The sequence below is a fragment of the Chanos chanos genome, chromosome 1, assembly GCF_902362185.1.
Source record: "Chanos chanos chromosome 1, fChaCha1.1, whole genome shotgun sequence".
Taxonomy (NCBI): Eukaryota; Metazoa; Chordata; class Actinopteri; order Gonorynchiformes; family Chanidae; genus Chanos; species Chanos chanos.
The window spans coordinates 34,237,137-34,256,923 of record NC_044495.1 but is presented as its reverse complement, the minus strand read 5'-3'; the positions used below and the strand labels follow the sequence as shown (position 1 = coordinate 34,256,923).

General features: G+C 38.4%; 1 protein-coding gene across 1 annotated transcript; it reads right to left on the bottom strand.

Annotated features, from left to right (window-relative positions):
* Nucleotides 1-2,119: 2,119 nt before the first annotated feature.
* On the bottom strand, nucleotides 2,120-3,985 carry lingo1a (leucine rich repeat and Ig domain containing 1a). The gene has a single exon (XM_030782230.1). It carries the CDS (start codon nucleotides 3,965-3,967, stop codon nucleotides 2,120-2,122), a length of 1,848 nt encoding a protein of 615 aa, XP_030638090.1. The 5' UTR covers nucleotides 3,968-3,985.
* Nucleotides 3,986-19,787: the final 15,802 nt, after the last annotated feature.

The following is a 19,787-nucleotide window of genomic DNA, read 5'->3' as shown; positions in this document are numbered from 1 at the left end:
ACACAACTAAATCTTTTTGAGAAAAACATAAATGTGCTGTATTTTTAATAGACACAATACACTAAAGGTAAGGCTTTTCTGCCTAAAAACTAATGTACATGTAATTATACTGTATCTAATAATGGTACGGCAAAACTGAGATGTGCACTTTTTGTTTCTTTTAATAAAAATCATCATAGATTGTATAATACAACATACCATACTTTCAACAATTCAATTCAACATCAATAAATTGTGTTGATAAAAAAAGAAAAAAAAAATCTGCATATTACCTTTATTGCACAGAACAATTTGAACATATATTTCATAACTGATTTCTTCCCCATTTTAGATTTTTTTAAATACACAAAAATGACATGAATCACATTATTTCACATTGTCCTGGGTTGACATGTATAAAAAAAGGAACAAGAAAATACATTTTTTGTCATCTCTGAATTGCCAGGGACCACCAGGCTTAACATAATGGTCAGGTTTTAAACAAAAAAAGAGCATTGGTAATCGGCGTAAGAGGAAGGCATGGCCAATCTCTTGCCTCTGTAAAACGGATTACTCCAAAGCCTGTGCAGCACTCTTTGGGTGTCCCATCTGTGACCAGCTACCATCTGCACATCCAGACCACACTTCCAACACATTACTGTATCATTCCAGTGGCATCTATCATAAATAACTTAGCATTTATCCCTTGCATATGCACAAATGCAAGCTGTCTACACAGTGTACGCAACAGAACAGAAAAGACTAGGTTGCACATACTGCAGGACCATTAGCATTATGAAAAACATATACAAGCTTTACTATTACCATTTTTTTCACTTTGATAATGTGATACTGAGAGGAGGACAGGTTCAAAGCATTTTTGGACAATTATCTGAACCTGTGAACTAAACATTGGAATAAAAATTTCAACATTTTTACAGGGTTGTGGAGCACATTCAAAGTTTCTGAGTAACAGTTCATAATTTGGTCATAATTAGTCAGCATTCAACACACTCAACATTGTGGACTAATACACACTTTAAATAGTAGAGACTTCCCCCACCCTCCCAAAAAAATTCATTAAATTGTTTCTGGATTGCTAACAAGATTAACTTCTTATTTGGAACTATCGAGTAGTAGTATTAATAAAGTAATTATATTAAAAAAGTTTCTCATGTGTTGGCCACAAACAATTCTTAGCTACTTACTGTTAAAAGTTGAAAATTTATCTAATATGACGTATGTCAGAATTGTTTAATTTACTCATCTTCATAAATTTGTTTCACATTCACATTGTTTGGCCAGATAAACTAAAAATCAATTAATGTTCTTTGCAGACATACACTGATAGCTATAAACTACACAATTGTGGAGAACTGACAATGGTCACTCTCCAGATGAGGAGGAGGATAACAATGGTAGTCTGGTGCTTCTTGGTTTTAGATTCAGTAAATTCAGTAAATGTTATGACAACTAGGAATACTGACATTTAGAAAACAAAACAAAACAAAAACAACCCCCCCCCCCCCCCCGAAAATCCTGCAAGAATCATAGTTTTTATAAATTAGTTGGGTACTATGTCAGTTGTATTAATGTGCTCACCAACCCTGATATGTCTACTCTTTGCATTTAATGAAACAACAAAGTTCAAAAATAAATAAGAAAACGATGAAAATGCAAATAAAAATAAAAACTAACAAAATGCACACAATATGACAGCAAAGTAGAGTGAAGCTCTGCCTTTGGGAGTCAGGTGGATGACATGAAAATTTTAGCTTTTTTTTCTCTTTTTTTCCAGTTCCTTTCTCACGTCATCCTCTGCTCCAGTTAAAATCCACAGGAAGTTGAATGGAATGTCTTACAATAAATTTTTCTGGTCTCTGGTGAAATCGCCATGAAGGAGTAGTGTGTGGTATTCCATCCACCTTATAATCAACATGTAACAAAAGCAAACAACTGCTTCACCGCACATCCATCTTTTAAGGGGAAAAAAAAAATCAGTAACTCTGTAATAGTGTCCCAGAACCAAGAGGTTTGTCCACGAGTAATATACTTGTTTTTTTTCTTGTTGTTGTTGTTTGTTTGTTTGTTTTTATCTTTATCGTCTGTTCTAAAGTTGTTTTTCTGTTCCCTGGCTAGATTAAATCATTTTCATATTAAATTTACGAGGAGCATCTACAGCGGTGCTGCTTATCCCAGCGTCCGACTTGCGTGGAACATATTCAATTTCAATGTTGTGCTTGGTATTCCCTTTACCTCTGCTCCACAAAAAGAGCAGCACCAGACAGAAGAGGACAACACCAAGGAAGGAAATGAATCCCATAGTAGTAGCAATGATCAAGGTCTTTATGTCAAAAGGGAAAGAGGCAGTGGCTCGCGTTCCATTGGCACCATTGTCATTTGGCTGGTTTGATATAAATGCAAAGGTTTTGTTGGGCTGATGGGGCCAGTCAGGTGAATAGCTGTGGACATGCAAGTGGGCCAGGGCAGTATCATTTCCACCTGCGTTGCTAGCAATACACACATATGTCCCATTGTCCTGGATCTGAGCATAGCGCACCTCAAGGGTACCATCTGGGAACACTGTAAGCCGACCGATTGTCTTGGTGGTGATGAACTGCTTCTGTGGTGAGAGCCACATTATAACAGGTGCTGGATCACCATCTGCCTGGCATAAAAAGTTTACAGTAGTACCCTCATCCACAAATTTTTGTTGAGCTTTACGGTCCCGGATCCTGGACTTGCGACAGGTGAAGTAGTTTGGCTGCAAAATGTCAGGGAAATCTTTGAACTCTTTGCCCTGTACAAACTCTGGAGAAGCACAAGTGGGCTGTTGTCGATTGAAGTTGAGCCTCCAGCGGCGACGAAACACCCATAGAAGTCGGCAGTCACAGGCTAAGGGGTTGTCGTGAAGGGCTAGAGTTTCCAGGTTTCCCACAGAGTGGAAGGCTGATTCCTCCAAGGTGGTCAGGGCATTTCCAGACACATTAAGGATCTTTAGGTAGTTCAGACCTCGGAAAGAATAGGGCTCGATCATAGCCAGCCTACAGCCAACCAAATGAAGCTCCTGAAGCCTGAGGAGGTCATGGAGCTTGTTCCCTTCAATAGTGACAATAGGGTTGTATGACATGTTCAGGAAACGCAGGTAGACCTGGTGCCGAAGTGCCAGGTAAGGAATAGACGTCAGGTTGCCATTTGTGATGGTTAAGGAAGTAAGATTCAACCCATACAAGCAATTGGTGGTCATTGTGTCAAGGTAGGGCCAGTTAGCTATCTCTAGCACTTTGAGTCGGTAAAGCCTCTTGAAGGAGAAATCCCTGATGCTGTTGATGTTGAGATTACGCAACCTTAATTTTATCAGACTGTGGAGGTGGGTGAAGGCCTCTGTTGGGACAGAGGTCAGGTTGCACTTCTCAAGAGTGAGTTGCTCCAAACTGCTGAGGCCATGGAAAGCCCTATGGGAGATGAATACTAGATCATTATCACCCACCTCCAGAGACCGAAGATTGTAAAGGTCCTGAAACATATAGTCCAACAGAATGACTATCTTGTTTTCACTGATGTCCAACTGAGTGAGGTTGCTAAGGCCTGTAAAAACACCTAGCTGGATGAGTTTTAGCTTGTTGCTTCGCAACCCCAGAGTCCGCAGTCCATATAGGTTGTTAAAAGCCCCAGGTTCAATAACAGAAATTGTGTTCTCATTGAGCTCCAGCTCCTCCAAGTTTGGGAAGTTGGCAAACTCATCTGGATTGATGGTCTTGATCCGATTCTTGCTGAGGTCCAGAAGCCGAGTCTCCAGGGGGATACCCTCAGGGACTGACATAAGTTTCTTACGGTGGCACACAACTGAGCGTTCCTGGGGATTGCACTCACAGCGAGATGGGCAGCCTGTAGTGGAGCCTGACAGCACTGTGCCCAGCATCAGAATCAGGATGGGCTGCCAGCAAGCCACTAGGTAGCTGTGTCCACTTGCTTCACCGGCCACCATCCTACTGGTTACCTATGGACACAGAAAAATAGCAAACTCTGGTGAAAGGTCCACAGAACAGTTCTTATGCTATACATCAACTTCTAAATCAGAAAAGCTTGGTAAACATTAAATACAAGTGTCATTTGAAATAATTACACCTGAAATAACTAATTGTTTTTCATAGCTTGTGTGCTGGGGTGTCTCTGTCATTTACATTTTGATGAGTGAAATTCACTATGATACTGAATCTAGCATTGCATGAAACAGGCATCTTTACAACAGTAAGATGCTGATTTTATGCCTGTAACTAAAAATGTTCCAGATTCCAGTATCCCATACTTAACAGTGTGTGTGTGTGTGTGTGTGTGTGTGTGTGTGTGTGTGTGAATTAGTGAAATTCCAGTAACAGAACAGAACAGTAATTTCTCACCACTTCAAAAATAAATTCTATCACAATTTAATGATACTGATGCTATTTGATAATCATTATTATTAAGGGTTGAAACATTAAAGGTTAGAAACATTCAGGGTTGTAAATCTTCTGTGACAGTTCCCTGCAAATTGTAATAACGCAGAGGCAATGTCAGCCCAGAGGCCACCAGACAAGATCTGTATGCTTTCATCATAGTGAAAACTGACACTTCATTTCTGTAATGTTACTTTTTCCATTCAAAAATTCAATGACTTTTTAAACACAAATAATGCTTTTCTGTAACAGACCAGGAGTTGTACCAGGAATCAAATACAAGGGTTGCATCACCTTCATAATATTCATGAATTACAGATCATTTGGTAAATGCGGTGTTTTGAAATTATATTTGTGTTGTGAGTGTGGTGCACTCCAAATCACCATTTTCCAGACCAGTGCTGCTCTCAAAATTAATCAGATACCACACATTGCCTAATTTGAAATCATGGCATTCCAAAAAGGGGCAGGTGCATCTTGAATTATCAGTGTTTTTCAGGAGGTAATCCAATTCAAACTGTGTCAGGGACCACATATGCCAGGAACATCTGTGGCATGTGCAGTTTGCCTAAAATCGTAATTTCCATATCCATACCCTTGAATGTTGTTCACAGCTAGACAAGAGAGGTGGTAGGCTACCAGCAGCAGGGTGCAATCAAAGAGAAATAGCAACAACTGCGATAAATGCATGATGTGTAGCAATAAGCTCTGACAGCCCTGGTGACAAAATACCTTTCACATGACAGAGACAAGCTGACCAGATATAGAGATGATAATTTTCAACAGAACACAGGGGAAAGTTGAGGTTTTCTTTCTTGTCAATAAACATGACAGAAAATCATTATATGTAGAACTGTATTTGCTGCTATGCCATCCTACGGCAATATGTCCACCAGCCTCTGAGGAGTACCATTCCTTTGTATCATTTCCACTGCATACAGAATTGTGTCACAGGAAGTTGACCACCCTTGCAAAGCTATAATGTGTTACATATAGAGCATGAGTAACAATGAGTAGATGAAGATCACACAATACATAGAATTTCAGCATATCATTCCTTATGTCCTAATTAGCTGCTTTTAAACATGATAATAATGATCAAAAATTAATAACTCTTTCTTGTTTTGAATTCAAAGGCTAATATAAATGTATGTTTTCAGACAAATTCAGTAAATCCAGAGCATATTTTGTCACAAATTCAAAAATGCTAAATTCAAAAAGGACCTGAGGGCACTCAAAGGGTTTGGAATGAACACAAAGGCCCTTGGCACCCCATGGGTCATGATTACACTTATATGATGTTTACCAGGATGTTATGGTTAAAGGGAAGATTAAAATAATTTTGACTACTGCCAACTGCCCATACACTATGCGGAGGTCCATATGAAATTGTTGTGAAAAGCATATTTCAACACAGTAAGAAATCCAAAGTTATTGGATTTAGTAAAAAAATCCAACTGTAATTTTTGAAAGTGAATTTGCTTTTGACTAGACTTCCATGGAACATTGTTTTTCCCCTTTAAATGTGCAAATATAAAGATCTCTGTTATCACTCCTTCAAAGGTCCACACCTCTGATAAAAATGTAATCCTTTAAAAGCAAATTTCAAACAGTAATGATAAAACACACAAATAAAACTTACACATAGAAAGGTAATCAAATGGACTCAGTGACAGAATATTTGGCATAACTATAAGGTTAAGTTATGGGTTATATATAATGATAGGTTAAATACTGGTAGGTTGCCTGCAAACACTTGTACTGAACTGTTGTGTATACATAATCTCTTAATTTGACATGCATAATCTTCATTGATCTATCTGGAACACAGCTGTCTGTTTGAGACTGACATTTAGTAGGGAAATTGGCTGAGGACATGGATTGTTTTGCCCTTTGCCACTAGTTTTCTGAGTGAGGTAACGTATTGTTGAGAGGTCAGAGGTCTGTTGAATACTATATTCCTCCATGTTAAAGTCATGGACACAAGGTTTTTTTTTGTATTACCCATTAAATATACCTATTGAAGTAAAAACAATGGGACACTTATCAGGATACTTTTGTTGGACTGATAAAAGGATGTGTGATGGAACAAATATATCAGTTAAATCTCTGTAAAATCTGACAAATATTTAATTATGGTATAAGTAACAGTATATAAAATCAGCAAATATTTAATTATGGTATGTACCAGATGTTGGACATTTGCAGTATGATTCAGTCATGTTGTTGTTTTTATTACTGTTGCTGTTGTATATTGTCAGAGGTGGCAATAATTTTGGAAGTGATGATGTTTTGATTCAGGGACATACCAATGGAAAACAAAATGTGCACCTGCAACCTTGTTTCACCTTGTCTTACCGGTACCAAAGTGACAATCCCTCTTAAATACTACAGCTAAATACCTGTGATCTTCAGGAAAATCCCTTATGTGGCAGTCCTCCCCCATTAGAACAAAGTGTTAAGAACCCAAGCAAAGTCGGCTTAAACTGATTGTTCAGCACTGTCTTTAATCCTGATGGGGAAATGCTACTTCAGTTTTGCTGGGGGTTTCCATTTGCATGATTTTTGAAGGTCAGTTTGATAATCATTTGTGGTGCACATATGCTTCTTAAGTAGGATTGACAAATTAATTTAGAAAAGCCCCCTTTTTCATTTTTGCCACCCATTTCCATTTAGCTGATAATCATTTCTGCTAGCTTTTTTTCTTATGAAAGACCTAACACAACCATTACATGAGTGAATCCCTTCTCTTTTGGTTATTTAGTTTGAAAATGATGGCTAGGTTAGCTTTTGCACTCTGAAAATCAGTTTAAAAAGGCCAGTCAAAATGGATTGAATGCTTTGTTTGTGTCTATAAAAAAAAAAATCCAATTTCACAGTTTCACTGTGTATGGTATGAAATGTAGTGGAAAGGTGACCCTCATGTCATTGTGACTGAAAATCTGGATCAACTGAATAGGCTAGGCAGGACATGCATGATATGGCAGGGCTTAAATCTTAGCTGACGGGGGACAGATGGGTGGCAGTCCTCTAATCCTAAGCAAGAAGCTGGTTGGTGCAAAGGTGCAAAATTCCAATGAAGACCAGCTGTCCCCCTAACCTTCCCCTCTGTCTGCACTCTGCAAACACACATAAGCGCGCACAGACACACACACACACACACACACACACACACACGCATGCACACATACTGACACCCCTAGCAATGCGAAGCCTATCTGCCTAACTTGTCCAACAAACATAGCCAGTTCTTCATGTAGAAGAGGCACTCACATTTTAGGTTGCAATGATTATTAAGCACTGTGTCTTTGCTGTTCTGGTATGACAAGGTGAAGTCCAATTGCCATCATTCCATTCCTGAATATAGAAAACATCAAAAAACAGGAGGTATATGCTCTGAAAACAAATAATGAAGTAATAAATATATTTCTGTTATAGAGCTTATTCCTATTCCTATTCCTAGGCTCTCCTTCCTACCACAGGCAATCCCAAATAGTTTGTCATCATGAATAGTATGAACAACAGAACAGATCAGTTCTTTACATTACAAAGAGGTTGATGAGGCTCAAAGTTCTCCTTGCCATTTTCTTCTGTCATCAGCTAACTGGTTATTAGATGTGCTAACTGGCAAAATGCACTACAACATATCTTACTTAATAACTTTGCTAATGCACTGCTGACAGTTTCAACTGTAATTTAGAGATCGAAGCAGGTGTCACTGACCCTGTCATGTAGCTCAGATGGTCATTTGTGATGCACAGTATTTGGGCATTTTCATGTAAATTAACCTTATGTGCAAGGAGAAAATAATGTAGTGTCTGTCCATTTATTTCCTTTTCTGGGGAATGTTTTAGCTGGTATTTGGGACTGAGAAGAGCACAAATCATACATTTTGCTCAAAGTGCTATGGAGACCATGCCACAGCACTTTAATTACTCTCTTGGTGGCCCTCTTTCCACCAGTTCTTTAAGAATTTGTGGTTAATTGACCAGGTTAATTGACAAAAAAAAATGAGCTTATACTATCATAATGGATAAACATAGTGATTTTTCAAAAAGTTGTTTCCCAGTGATGTGACACCTTCCCGTCTGAAGACATTTGGAACATTTTCTGTGCACTTGGACTGATCTTTGGGCCTTAGTTATATCTGGGAATAAAGGATGTGACTGCATGAGTTTTTGAAGAGCCCCTTTCCTCATACAGTGTACGCAGTCTACTTTGGATCTTGCACATTTTGAAGCTAGCTCTCTGTGTCAGCTTTTTCTCTAAACTTTGAACTTCCAACACAGCTTTATGACCAGGACTCAATTTATGGGAGTACAGAGAGAGGTTCATCCTGATTAACAGTGCCTGAAATAGGAATAAACGGCGGGGCTCTGATTCAGGGTCTGTGAGTTAGGTTCTAACATGTCAACATGACCCTGGAAGTATTAACTAAAGTAAATTAAGATGAAGAAGTTCCTCTTTTCCTTAGTGGTATTAGAAAAGTTTTTGAGATGAGCGATTCTGATACAATAGGTTTGCAGTCAGCAAAGCTGTCCATCAAAGTTTGCGTAGATATTATAGATGGCCTCAACAATAACTTAATGGACAATGCACAAATTTACTTTGACTAAGTACATAAGCTCACTGAGGACTTAAGGTAAAAGAATGCTATAGCCAAATGGACATGAAAGCCTCTTAAAATAAACAAACAAATAAATAAATAAAAGTGTTTAAACCAAAGACAGCTTGAGGCAGTTACAGAGCAAAGCACTGACCAGAGAGAGCACTGAGCTCTTTTTCACTATGACTGTTTTTTTTTGTTTGTTTTGTTTTGTTTTTTGGTTTGGGGGTGTGTGTGTGTGTGTGTGTGTGTGTGTGTGTGTGTGTGGCTACAGGAAGCCTAAAGGCTACAGCTGCTGTTAGCAAGAGAGTGAAGTTTGAAGTTTGGTAGTTACTCCTTTTATTACTGCTGTGGCATACACCAGCTCAAGACAACTGGTTGCATTCCTCACCTTTATGTATACACAGTGTTGATAGCTATCCACTGTAAGAGGGACAGTTAATTAACTCTTGACCTTCTTTGGCCAAGACCCAACCACTGAACAATTTCTGACCTTAGTACCTTGGTGTGGTAGATAACGGCTTCGTTGATGGTATCTAACTGATCATTTAACTACAAAATTTTTGGAGGCAAGATAGTATTTACATTTATTAAGCAAAATAACAGTGCTGCAACACAATGCACAGGATGAAATCAAGTACAACTTCTGTAACTTATATGAACTCAGTATTCAGTCACCTATCTCTACTATATTTTGTGCTCAGTAAATAAGAGAAGTCTTTTCATTTATTTGAGTTTAATGTCTCAATATAGCATGCTGTACCAGTTGTCTTAAAAAGACATTTATCTGAGTTTGTATTGTCATCAGTCATTTTACTGTGCCTTGGAAAACTCATGTGTTGCAATATGTTGTACCACTATGCCATATGAAATGTCCTCGTACATTTCATTATATTTTGTAATCATATAATCATATAAGTCATATAAGAGTAATTGTATAAGTCATTTGTGCCCAGTAAGGTCAATACTGTGGTATGCATCTCAGACTGACTCCACTTCAATATGACAGCTTTTGAAAACCTAGCCTCCACCACCCTCTGCTCTGCATCACAAAGAGATCCTTTCCACAGAATTCCAGAATACCACCTGCTGCCAAACTGGTGACAATCAAAAGCATGCACCATATGATGGATGAAATGAATGTGAATGAAGAAAAAAAAGGAATTTATTCAAAGGTCACTGTGCTTCATATTCCACAAGCATGATGACCTTGACTGATGGTTTGGACCTCAGGCTGGTCATGAATACATGCACCACTGCTTATTTGTCAGGAGGAGTTCAGCACTAACAAGGCCCCAAGGTGCTTTATGAATCAACGAGTCTGAAACTGCACTGATGTGCACAGGTCTCAGAATTCACACTATGCAGGCACATGGAAACATTTGCCATAAAAGTAAATGAGTCTGCTTCAAGGTCTTCAGTCACAGTGAAATTAATAAAGCCTGGGTATAAACTTGAGTGAGGTAAACAGTATGTCACATTCTATCACTCTGTTTTTCTAGGTGAGACCAGAGAGAAACTATATTGAAAAATTAATAAAAACTTACAGATACTTCATTAAAACACACATTCCAAGCTTTTGCTCAATGAGAATCAAGTCTTGATAGCATATGCCAGGTATCTGTTCAAAGCTCTCAGTGATCTTGTTAAGAAGATTTGAATTATATACATACAATTGGCTTAACAGATATTATATAATAAACTCTACAACTGTGAATTAAAGCAAGGGTTATAGCTTGGGGACCATCTTGAAAATATTACAGGAGGACCTGCTCACAGGATGATGTTCTCTACAGCTGTTCACAGTGGCAGCCTTTATTGGACAGCAGCCAGACCAAAGCCATTCTTGGAGAAAATGGTTGAGTATGGTTTGTGAGAGGAAATGTCATTGCAATTGATTTAAATATCTGGCAATAACACAAAGAATTATAATAAGTAAAGGAAGGCAAAACCCTTTTGTATGAGGATCTCATAAAACACAGAGAGTATTGCATTGTTTTACCTCTAAGCCATTCATAAATTCAAATGAAAATATTTTAAGAGGTGCAGGCTAAGAGCTAATTACAATGATGAGCATTTTCATATGAGCAGTCCAACACATGAGGAATGTTTCTCAATGCATCTTTTGGCAAAACACTCTGAAAAGAATATCATTGACACCTAAATGAAACAACTGAAACAACATCCAAGATATAATGAGCTGACAAGAAAAAGGGTCCAACATTTTTCACTTTTTGTCATATAAACCAAATGATGCCCAGGCATTTTACAACTGCGGCTTTTATCCATTGTTGAAACATGTCACTGAATGGAGCACAGGAAATGGAAGCACCGTGCTGCAACAGCAGGGGTTGTGACAGTCATTATCTACACAATGTAACTCACTCACAGTTTATTGCACAGAAAATAAGCTCAGTGTGCAAACATCGCACTGCTGGCATTGTCCTTTAGCTGTGGTGGTACTCGACCTTCCTGGCTTCCTACTTCTCATAACCTAACCTCACTGCCGACTTAGTGGGATGCAATTGGCTAAATAAATAAATAATTCAAATGGCATGTGTAACTTTTTGAAGATGCTCTGTTTTAAATATGATTCAACTTGTGATGACAAGTCATGTAAACCTCTGGAGCACTGACTTCATCTGGAATCCTCTGGAGAACTGATTATTTCTTAAAAGAGGGGAAGAAAAATACTGCATGGCTGAAACACTGTTATGCTCACAATCTGTAGAACAGCCACTGTGAAACTACTCATGTTACCCAACATAGGATATAGAATTCACCACAACAAAGAAAGAATGGCACATTGGGAGTGTAAGAGAAAAGAGGGAAATTGAGAAAGACCAACATGTCTCATCGCGTATGTGCATAATCAGGACAGGTTTCTCACAGTTGCAGCTAGGTCCATGTAACATGGAGTATCCATGCAATATTGACTTAATCTCAGTTGGCATTATGGCTGACATGGCTTCCTGTTCTGTCTCTCTGGTCTGTAGCTTGCAGAGATGCATTTGGAGGAGATGAGCGGTAATTAGAGCAGGTGACCTAAGTAACAGGAACCAAACCTCCTGCCTAAAGAATAGCAGATGCTCTTTGCCCCCACTATATGGAAAAAGCTGGAGGAGTCAGAGATGAATCTCCCCAACATAATATATCATTGTGCAGGTGCAGCTGAGACATGGAACCGAAGGCCTTTTAGTATTTGAACCACCACTATCATTTCCCTGCAAGAGAATTTCTGATGATTTCAATGTATATGAAGATAGGATTTAGTGTATACTTTGCTCTTGGCACTGGTTTTGTTCATAGTATCACCAAGGCAATTCTGCCTGAAGCTATCATTCTGTATGTTGAGAGTACCCATGTAACTTTACGATTAAAATAAAAGAATAAAAAACAAAAAGTGCCTGCAGATCCACTGGTTCTGTGATTCTTGGAGGTGGGGGTAGAGGGATCAAGGAGTCCTTGGCAGCACTATTTTTTTGAAGGTCAACATTAGAGCCTAAAACATCGACATGTTTGTGAGCAGAATCAGCAGCGATGGTTGTAATTTGATGCAAAAGGAAAAAAAAAATAAAAAATAATAAAATTACAAGCAAACAGTTTGCATTACTTTCACTTACATCTCTGGTGAAAGTACTGGCTATTTTTCAAGGACTTAGCTTTGTTTGCCCATACTTCAATAGCAGACACAACAAAAAATGCAGGGTGTGACTTGACAGTTTCACCTTGGTGGAATCCCTGAGATCGGGCCAAATAAAGGTATAGAGTTTCCAAAAACCAGTCGCCTGATTTATGGCCCAAGACTTCACTGTCTCTAGAATGATATATAAAACTGCCAGAGCACAGTCATTTCTGTTTACTCATTTTAAAGTTATCTCCTCCAATGCAGCAGCTTGAAAAACAATTTCTCATAAGTGCCCAGCCTCATCCATGCTGTGAGGGAAAACTGTAAATGTTTTCAAAATGAGAGTGTGGCTGTTTTCAATGTAATGTGAGGATGATTGAAGAGACTATGTAAATACATCCAATATTCATGCCAACCCAAGCGTAGATTGTGGCTATGAACTAAAATTCCTTTTTTAGGTCCACAATATGTAACCTGAATAACATTCTGACAAACTGTACAATTATGGCAAACTGCAGAATTATGTTGTATGTTTACTATACATGGTAACCTCAAATTGTACTCCTACAGTCTCCTCATGGTAAGGTAGAATACTCTGACACTGGGACATACAACAGTGTCCAAAAAATTATCAGATCCAGGTAATTCTACAACAAGGGCATATTACATGTGGATGAAAATGGTAAGTATTGCCTGCCCTGATTTTCCAGTGGACCTGATCATGCCTGATCACTTCCCAATGTCCCATGTACCTGCCTGTGGGAACAGATCCTGCCCTCAGTGTACACCATTCACCATGACCTACTTATGCCTACATAGTGTATGTTTCTTGTGAAATTCTGTCATCAGAATTCTTCTCACATCATTTCTAAAGCATGAATTTCTTTCTTCTGACATGTCCTCCACCCCTGGCGACCTGTTTTGAATTCCAGATACATACATTCCTCCATGCCTTTCTGCTTGCCCATGCAGATGCTAGATGTCCTCTATTACCTAAATTCAACTCTGATTCCAGACGTTTTGGAACATCCCTCAAACCTTTAAAGACATGGGGCACAATAAATATACTCAGATGGATATTCCATGTCTCCTTTTAGCTGCACCAATGCTTCATGATTACCCCAAAACCAAAAGTTAATTTCATATGCCAATTTGAGAGCAAACCAGAATAGGATGGGCTCCCAGTTCTAAATCTTGGTCCCTCTCCACATTTTTCCTATTTATAGTCTTAAGGGAGTTTTTCTTTTGCTGCAGTTACACTCAGTGGGTGTCCCAGCACTGGTATTTTGGAAAGCAGCACTCTGGCACCGTCTATTGTAAATCAAGCTATGCAAAGAAAACCGAACTGAATTAATGTGCAATTACGACAAAGCCCTCTTCGTCTATATTCCATGCGCAGGTTTCTGCTTTAATCGTATTGCACTGGGCCAAATGTGATATTACAGTAAGTCTTTGTTACATAGTTGTATGCAATTTGGTATGTAAGTCCAGTGAGCCTATATGATACAACAGTATTGGGAATAATATAATATGACCATTGTGCCTCTCCTCTTCAAATCCATTTAAAATGCCTTCGCAGAAATTGTATGGAGAGCAGCCCAAGCTATGTGTACCTTTCTGACTTTGGTCACCAGACTCATTTTTCACTTTCTGGGACATCTGAACCTGTTTGAGATTCAGCAAGTGCCACAGCCCAGCCAGTGACTCAGTGTCCATTCTGTAACTAGAATGAATCACTTGATTATTAATGCCTCAGGAAGCTGAGCTTGGTCAAGCATGAATCACTAATTGTCAGAGAAAGAGATAAGAGCTATGGTCTGATAGATTATAGATTTGAATCCCTTTAAATGACCATTTGTCAGACAAGGATAGAGAGGTTCTGCAGAACCAAGGGAAACAATGGAAAACATGATGTCTTGCCAGCTAAATGATTATATAAATAAATACAATATAAAGAAAGATGTCAGAAAAGTTGAGCAAAAAGAGCTGTGAGAGAATTATTAATAACAGGGACACGTACTCAGGCCATGCTCTGAAAATTAAAGTGTAGTGAACTGATGCACAGCTGAAAGAGGATAATGGTCACTTTAATTATACTAACATGCCTGCCTTCAATTATGTTTATAAACTTAAATTTGAGAGCATTTCAAAGTTGGGACATGTTCATTTCCAGCTAATGCTCTTTCTGAACAACACTGACCATTGATCATCTATCCATGTCCCAGGCATTTGAGCTGTGATCTTTAATTTGAGTTCCCTTTCTAATATTTATTCTTTTCTCTTGCTTAATGCATTGAGGGCAGAGCCAAAAAGGCTGTATCTATTGAGATAATGTGGGACTAATCCTGGCCCTCGGAGAGATCTCTGGGAAAGAAGAAGCCTTAATTAGTCAGCTAAATCCTTCTGAAAGCGGGTTATTGATACTGTTACCCAGGCTGAACTGTAGACTAAGCAAACACGAGGGCAATGCGGCAGAGGAAAGGCCTTCAGAGAACAGGTGCTTGGGTGTGAAAAGCAGGTCATTCTCCTCTCACTTTTTTCTCATGTTCTTTAATTTTGCAGTGTTTCCTCAACCATCATTTCTTGTATCTTAATATTAATAAGCTTATGTAGAAATGCTTCTTTTTACATCATCAAAATTGCAGACAAAATAATAAAAAAAAAATGAAAAATGAAAAGAAAAAGAAAAAAAAAAGAAGCACCAAAGACAACAATGATGGCCAGTGTTAAACATGGTACTGATGAGAATGCTCTATAATGAAAGAAAAACGACTTGTTTAAGCTGCCCTCATACCCTCTCTCCTTGCCTCTCTTACCATTGCTTTTTAGTGAGCAAGCCTCAGATCATATAGATGGGAAAATGAGAGCCGTTCATCATTCACATCCGTTAAGCTGCACTCTTGTTGAGGAAGCAGAAATCTGGCTTTGACACTGGAAATTTATTTTCTTCACATTTTATGTGGATCAATGACAGGCTGACCCTGAGTGGAGACTTAGCTTTTACACCACAAATCTGTTGTCAACACACAAAGCAGTAAGGATGAGAAAATATTGTGCTTTGGCCTCACTGTTGAGTGTCTTCAGACCTGGCAGTAGTGTAAAGCCTCACGAAGAACTGCTTGTGGTAGGCCACTCAATGCCAAGAGGGTGGCATATGAAAATATCAGAAGCCAAATCCTTATTTGAGGGTGACAGCCATTACTGATTTTATTTATGTTTAGTACCACAGGTACCTAATCTTTGCATAAATGTTACACGGAAAAAACAGCAGTACCATGTGATGGCTACATTAAGAAATTTATAAAAGTATATATGGTACTGGTCGCAAGGGGTTTTACAATTAACACATGTTGGCTAATCTCAAATGTAGGCTAAGCCTTCATTAGAATTCAGGAAGTTTTGACTTATGATGTGGATGCATAAATAACAGTCTTGTGATGTATGTATTCAGCTACTTCAGATTTCAAACACAAACACAATATCTTTTTGCTATCTGAAAGATTTAAAATAAGACCAGGTAAAATCAAACATAAAGCATGTATGGTGTGAAAGAGTACAGCATGGATACACAACTTGACATTTAAATGTTGCTAGTTTTGCATGTGTCTACAGACAATCTGAACCCTCAGGGAACTGGCCATATCAATTTCATAGGACAAGTTCTCTGTTTCTCTGTTTTTTCTCGAGCTAGTTCCAACTCCGAGTTTGCAATTTTCTCATGATTTTACAGTGGTGTGAAAGCTCTCTCCTGTTTCACCTTCAAGCAAAGACCCAGTTTGCACTGCCAACACTTATGTTAATTAAACATTGTTCAGTTAAAAACAGGACAAGGAAGGATTTAGGTAGATAATGGGCTACATATTCTGTCTACTATTTTTTCTCATCCTTAGAAATTAAACCACACCTAAAATACAGATAGATAGATAGATAGATAGATAGATAGATAGATAGATAGATAGATAGATAGATAGATAGAAAGATAGATAGATAGATAGATAGATAGATAGATAGATAGATAGATAGATAGATAGATGATAAGGTGACAAGGGAAAATACACACATACACACACACACACACACATATATACACACACACACACACATATATATATATATATATACACACGCTGAACTGAAAGCCTCACATCTTAAACATCTTAAATCATCTGTCAGCCTGCTCATCTTCTGATGTATGTGTGTTCTGTCTGGTGTGAAGTGCTAAGAAGCAGGCAGATCAAACGTTTTGTAAAAACGTCAGGTCTGGCACATAGCACTTAAAGGAAGAATATCAGGACTGAAATCACTGTTGACCAGACTAAATTCATGCTCTCAGTACACCTACAACTAATTAAGCAACTAATTATGTGCTTCAGACCACTCTTTACCACAACACAGCCTGGAAATTCTCTGGCTGTAGACTTGGTTATGTTCACACTGACTCATCCAAAAGATTTGCTGCTACAAAAACAGAGCCACTTGTCAATGGCGGCAACTGCTTTTGCTCTTTATTATGACTTTCTTGCTTTAACTACATATCAGAAAATAGCTAGGAGAAATGCAAAACAGCAGAGTTATTTATTTGACATTTGCCTATCTGCCAGAGGCACAGGCTGGGTAAATTGTATTAGGGGAGGAGATTAATTCTTAGGCTTCTTTCTTGGGCGTAACATAGTCTCTGCCAATTTACCAAACCCATTACTTGTCATCTTAAGTAAAAATGTAATGCATAAAATGAGGCGTATTACATTTTGATATGAGACTCAGTCCAGAAAAGACATTCTTTCACCTAAGATGGACTTCTAATATCTCTCCTTTTTCCCTCTCTCTGCTCCTGATCAAACTCACCTACAGAATCCTTAATGGAACAGCCATACACAAACACGCACACAAACACACACACACACACACACACACACACACACACACACATATCCAGTCTGCAGAGAGACGTTACCTATTCCCCGTAAGTCCTTGTAGCACTGACTCTTCTGTACTTACGTGGTGGCATATGTCAATTCTACAATGGAAAAGGTCAAAATGCATTTCATTTGCCGTTTTTTCCACCAACCGGCACTTCTGTCAATATATCTCACAATCTCACATCCCTGAATCGCTGCACGCATATTTAAGACAGGAATATTAACATAAATAGAGATAGTAAATATATTTTGAGATCTGTACATGCTCAATTAAGTTTCAATAGGCTCACTTCCTTGAGAGAATGTTTAACAAGTGGACTAGGAAATAAAGATCATTTGCAGTATTCAATTTGCACTGTATCTGTGCCCTTAAAAACAGATTAGAGAATGGAACACAATGTACTGAAATTTAACAGAGTGTAACGTGAATGAGAATCATTATAAATTCACTCAACTTATCTCTAGAGAGTGTTGCATTTGAAGTCAGTGGCCAGTTAGGATATTGTTGTCATAATGCTTGTGAAAGTGGTGTGAATGTGTTTTTATGTTTTTCAGCTCTTCACTTTGCCTTTACAGTTAATACCAAAAGTTTAAAAGGCTGTTTCATTTCAGTTATTAAAAAAACAAAAACAAACAAACAGAAATCTTAATAATCTGCCCTCTATGCTATCAGTGTCTTGCCTGTTCTCCTTCTTAGGCAGAAAAAAAAAATCCTCTCTTACTCTCCATCCAATGGGACAAACACCTGGATTCTACGGGAGCAAAGAACCCACTGACAATTTCTCCTCTTTTCTCCACGCCAGTGGTCTGTGTGACTCCTGACAGTTATCACCTTATTTCAGCATTTTGCCAGGCCTCCCTGAATGGAAAATGGAACCTCCAATACATCTGAAAAACTGTGACTTTTCTAAGATTACCTACCTACAGCAGAGACAGAATCATAAGACTGGGCTAAAATTTCTGTGTTAATCCCAAAGTCCGTTTTCTGAAATGACATCAGACCTCTACAGTGATATAAAGGCATGTCGCTACAGTGACTGTAGCCACATTCATCACATATTTCCTTCTTGTTACCATGTCATCTACTGAAGCTCCCCTTGTGGATTCGGATCTCACGGCACGGTTTAAAAAAAATCTACCCTGGAAACCTAAACCATGCATTTGCCATGTTCCTCCGCAGACAGGATCCACTTATCATGAGCAGTATACCTTTCTCACATTCTCCATCCATTAGAAACCCACTGAGACAGCTTTCTTACATCTTTCTATTTTTGCCAACAGACAATTGATTTTGAGAGGCCCACTAACACAACTGGCTTTTGCCTCTAAAACAAATGATTGCAGAGAACAGTGTAAAGTGTATCAAAGTGAAAACATCAACAACGCTGAAAATTACAAACAAATGCCCATGTTCTTTAACGCGTCAACATTAAGGTATAAATCCTATATATAAATCCCATGCTTTATGCTCAATTCAAGCGTGAACTCTGTTCATGACTACATAATCCCACTGACCAAAACTCCTCAAACTGAAGCATTAATGAGGATCTGACGCAAAAAATGCTCTTTAAGGGTCATTCGAATTGAACGCTAAGACTGTATTAAAAGCCCAAAGCATTGTTCCTTCGAAAAAAAAGCCACATAATGGCAAGCTATGAGTGCTTTGGAATTGGTCCGTTAACAAGCAGATTAAAAGCAAACACACTGGAGCACTGTATGGAAGAAAAAAAAGAGGCTTGAAACGCATTAAAATATTAGAATTATCAGGAAGAGCTGTAATTCAAGTAGCAGGGTGGGACCCTTTTTCCGGCCATGGTAGCGTTTGAATGGGAGAGCGCAAATCCTTAATGTATTCTAATGTGATTAACTGACATTAATGTTTTTTTTCCCTTTCCCTAATGCAGCAAACAAACAGTCTAGAATTGAAGAGTGGTTTAAAAACAGTTTTTTTTCTCCTGAGCGTGTGCGTTCGGAACAGATTCATTGTTCATTAGGAAGGCTGCATCAAAGCTTGGCCATCACTCAAAAAAAAGAAAAAAAAAAAAAAAAAAAAAAAAAAAAAGAAAAGAAAAGAAAAAAGCCCATTGACACTCTTGAAAATTAAGATTGGGAGGTGTTACTCCCATTAGAGCCCCTCTGCTGTTTGATGTAGAAATTCTTTTCTGTCAGTCAGGTCTCAGCCACAGAAGGAGTGAACAGTCTATGCTGAAATGTTATTA

Coding starts and splice junctions, on each gene's coding strand:
- lingo1a (XM_030782230.1), bottom strand. CDS start 3,967: ATGGTGGCCGGTGAAGCAAGTGGACACAGCTACCTAGTGGCTTGCTGG.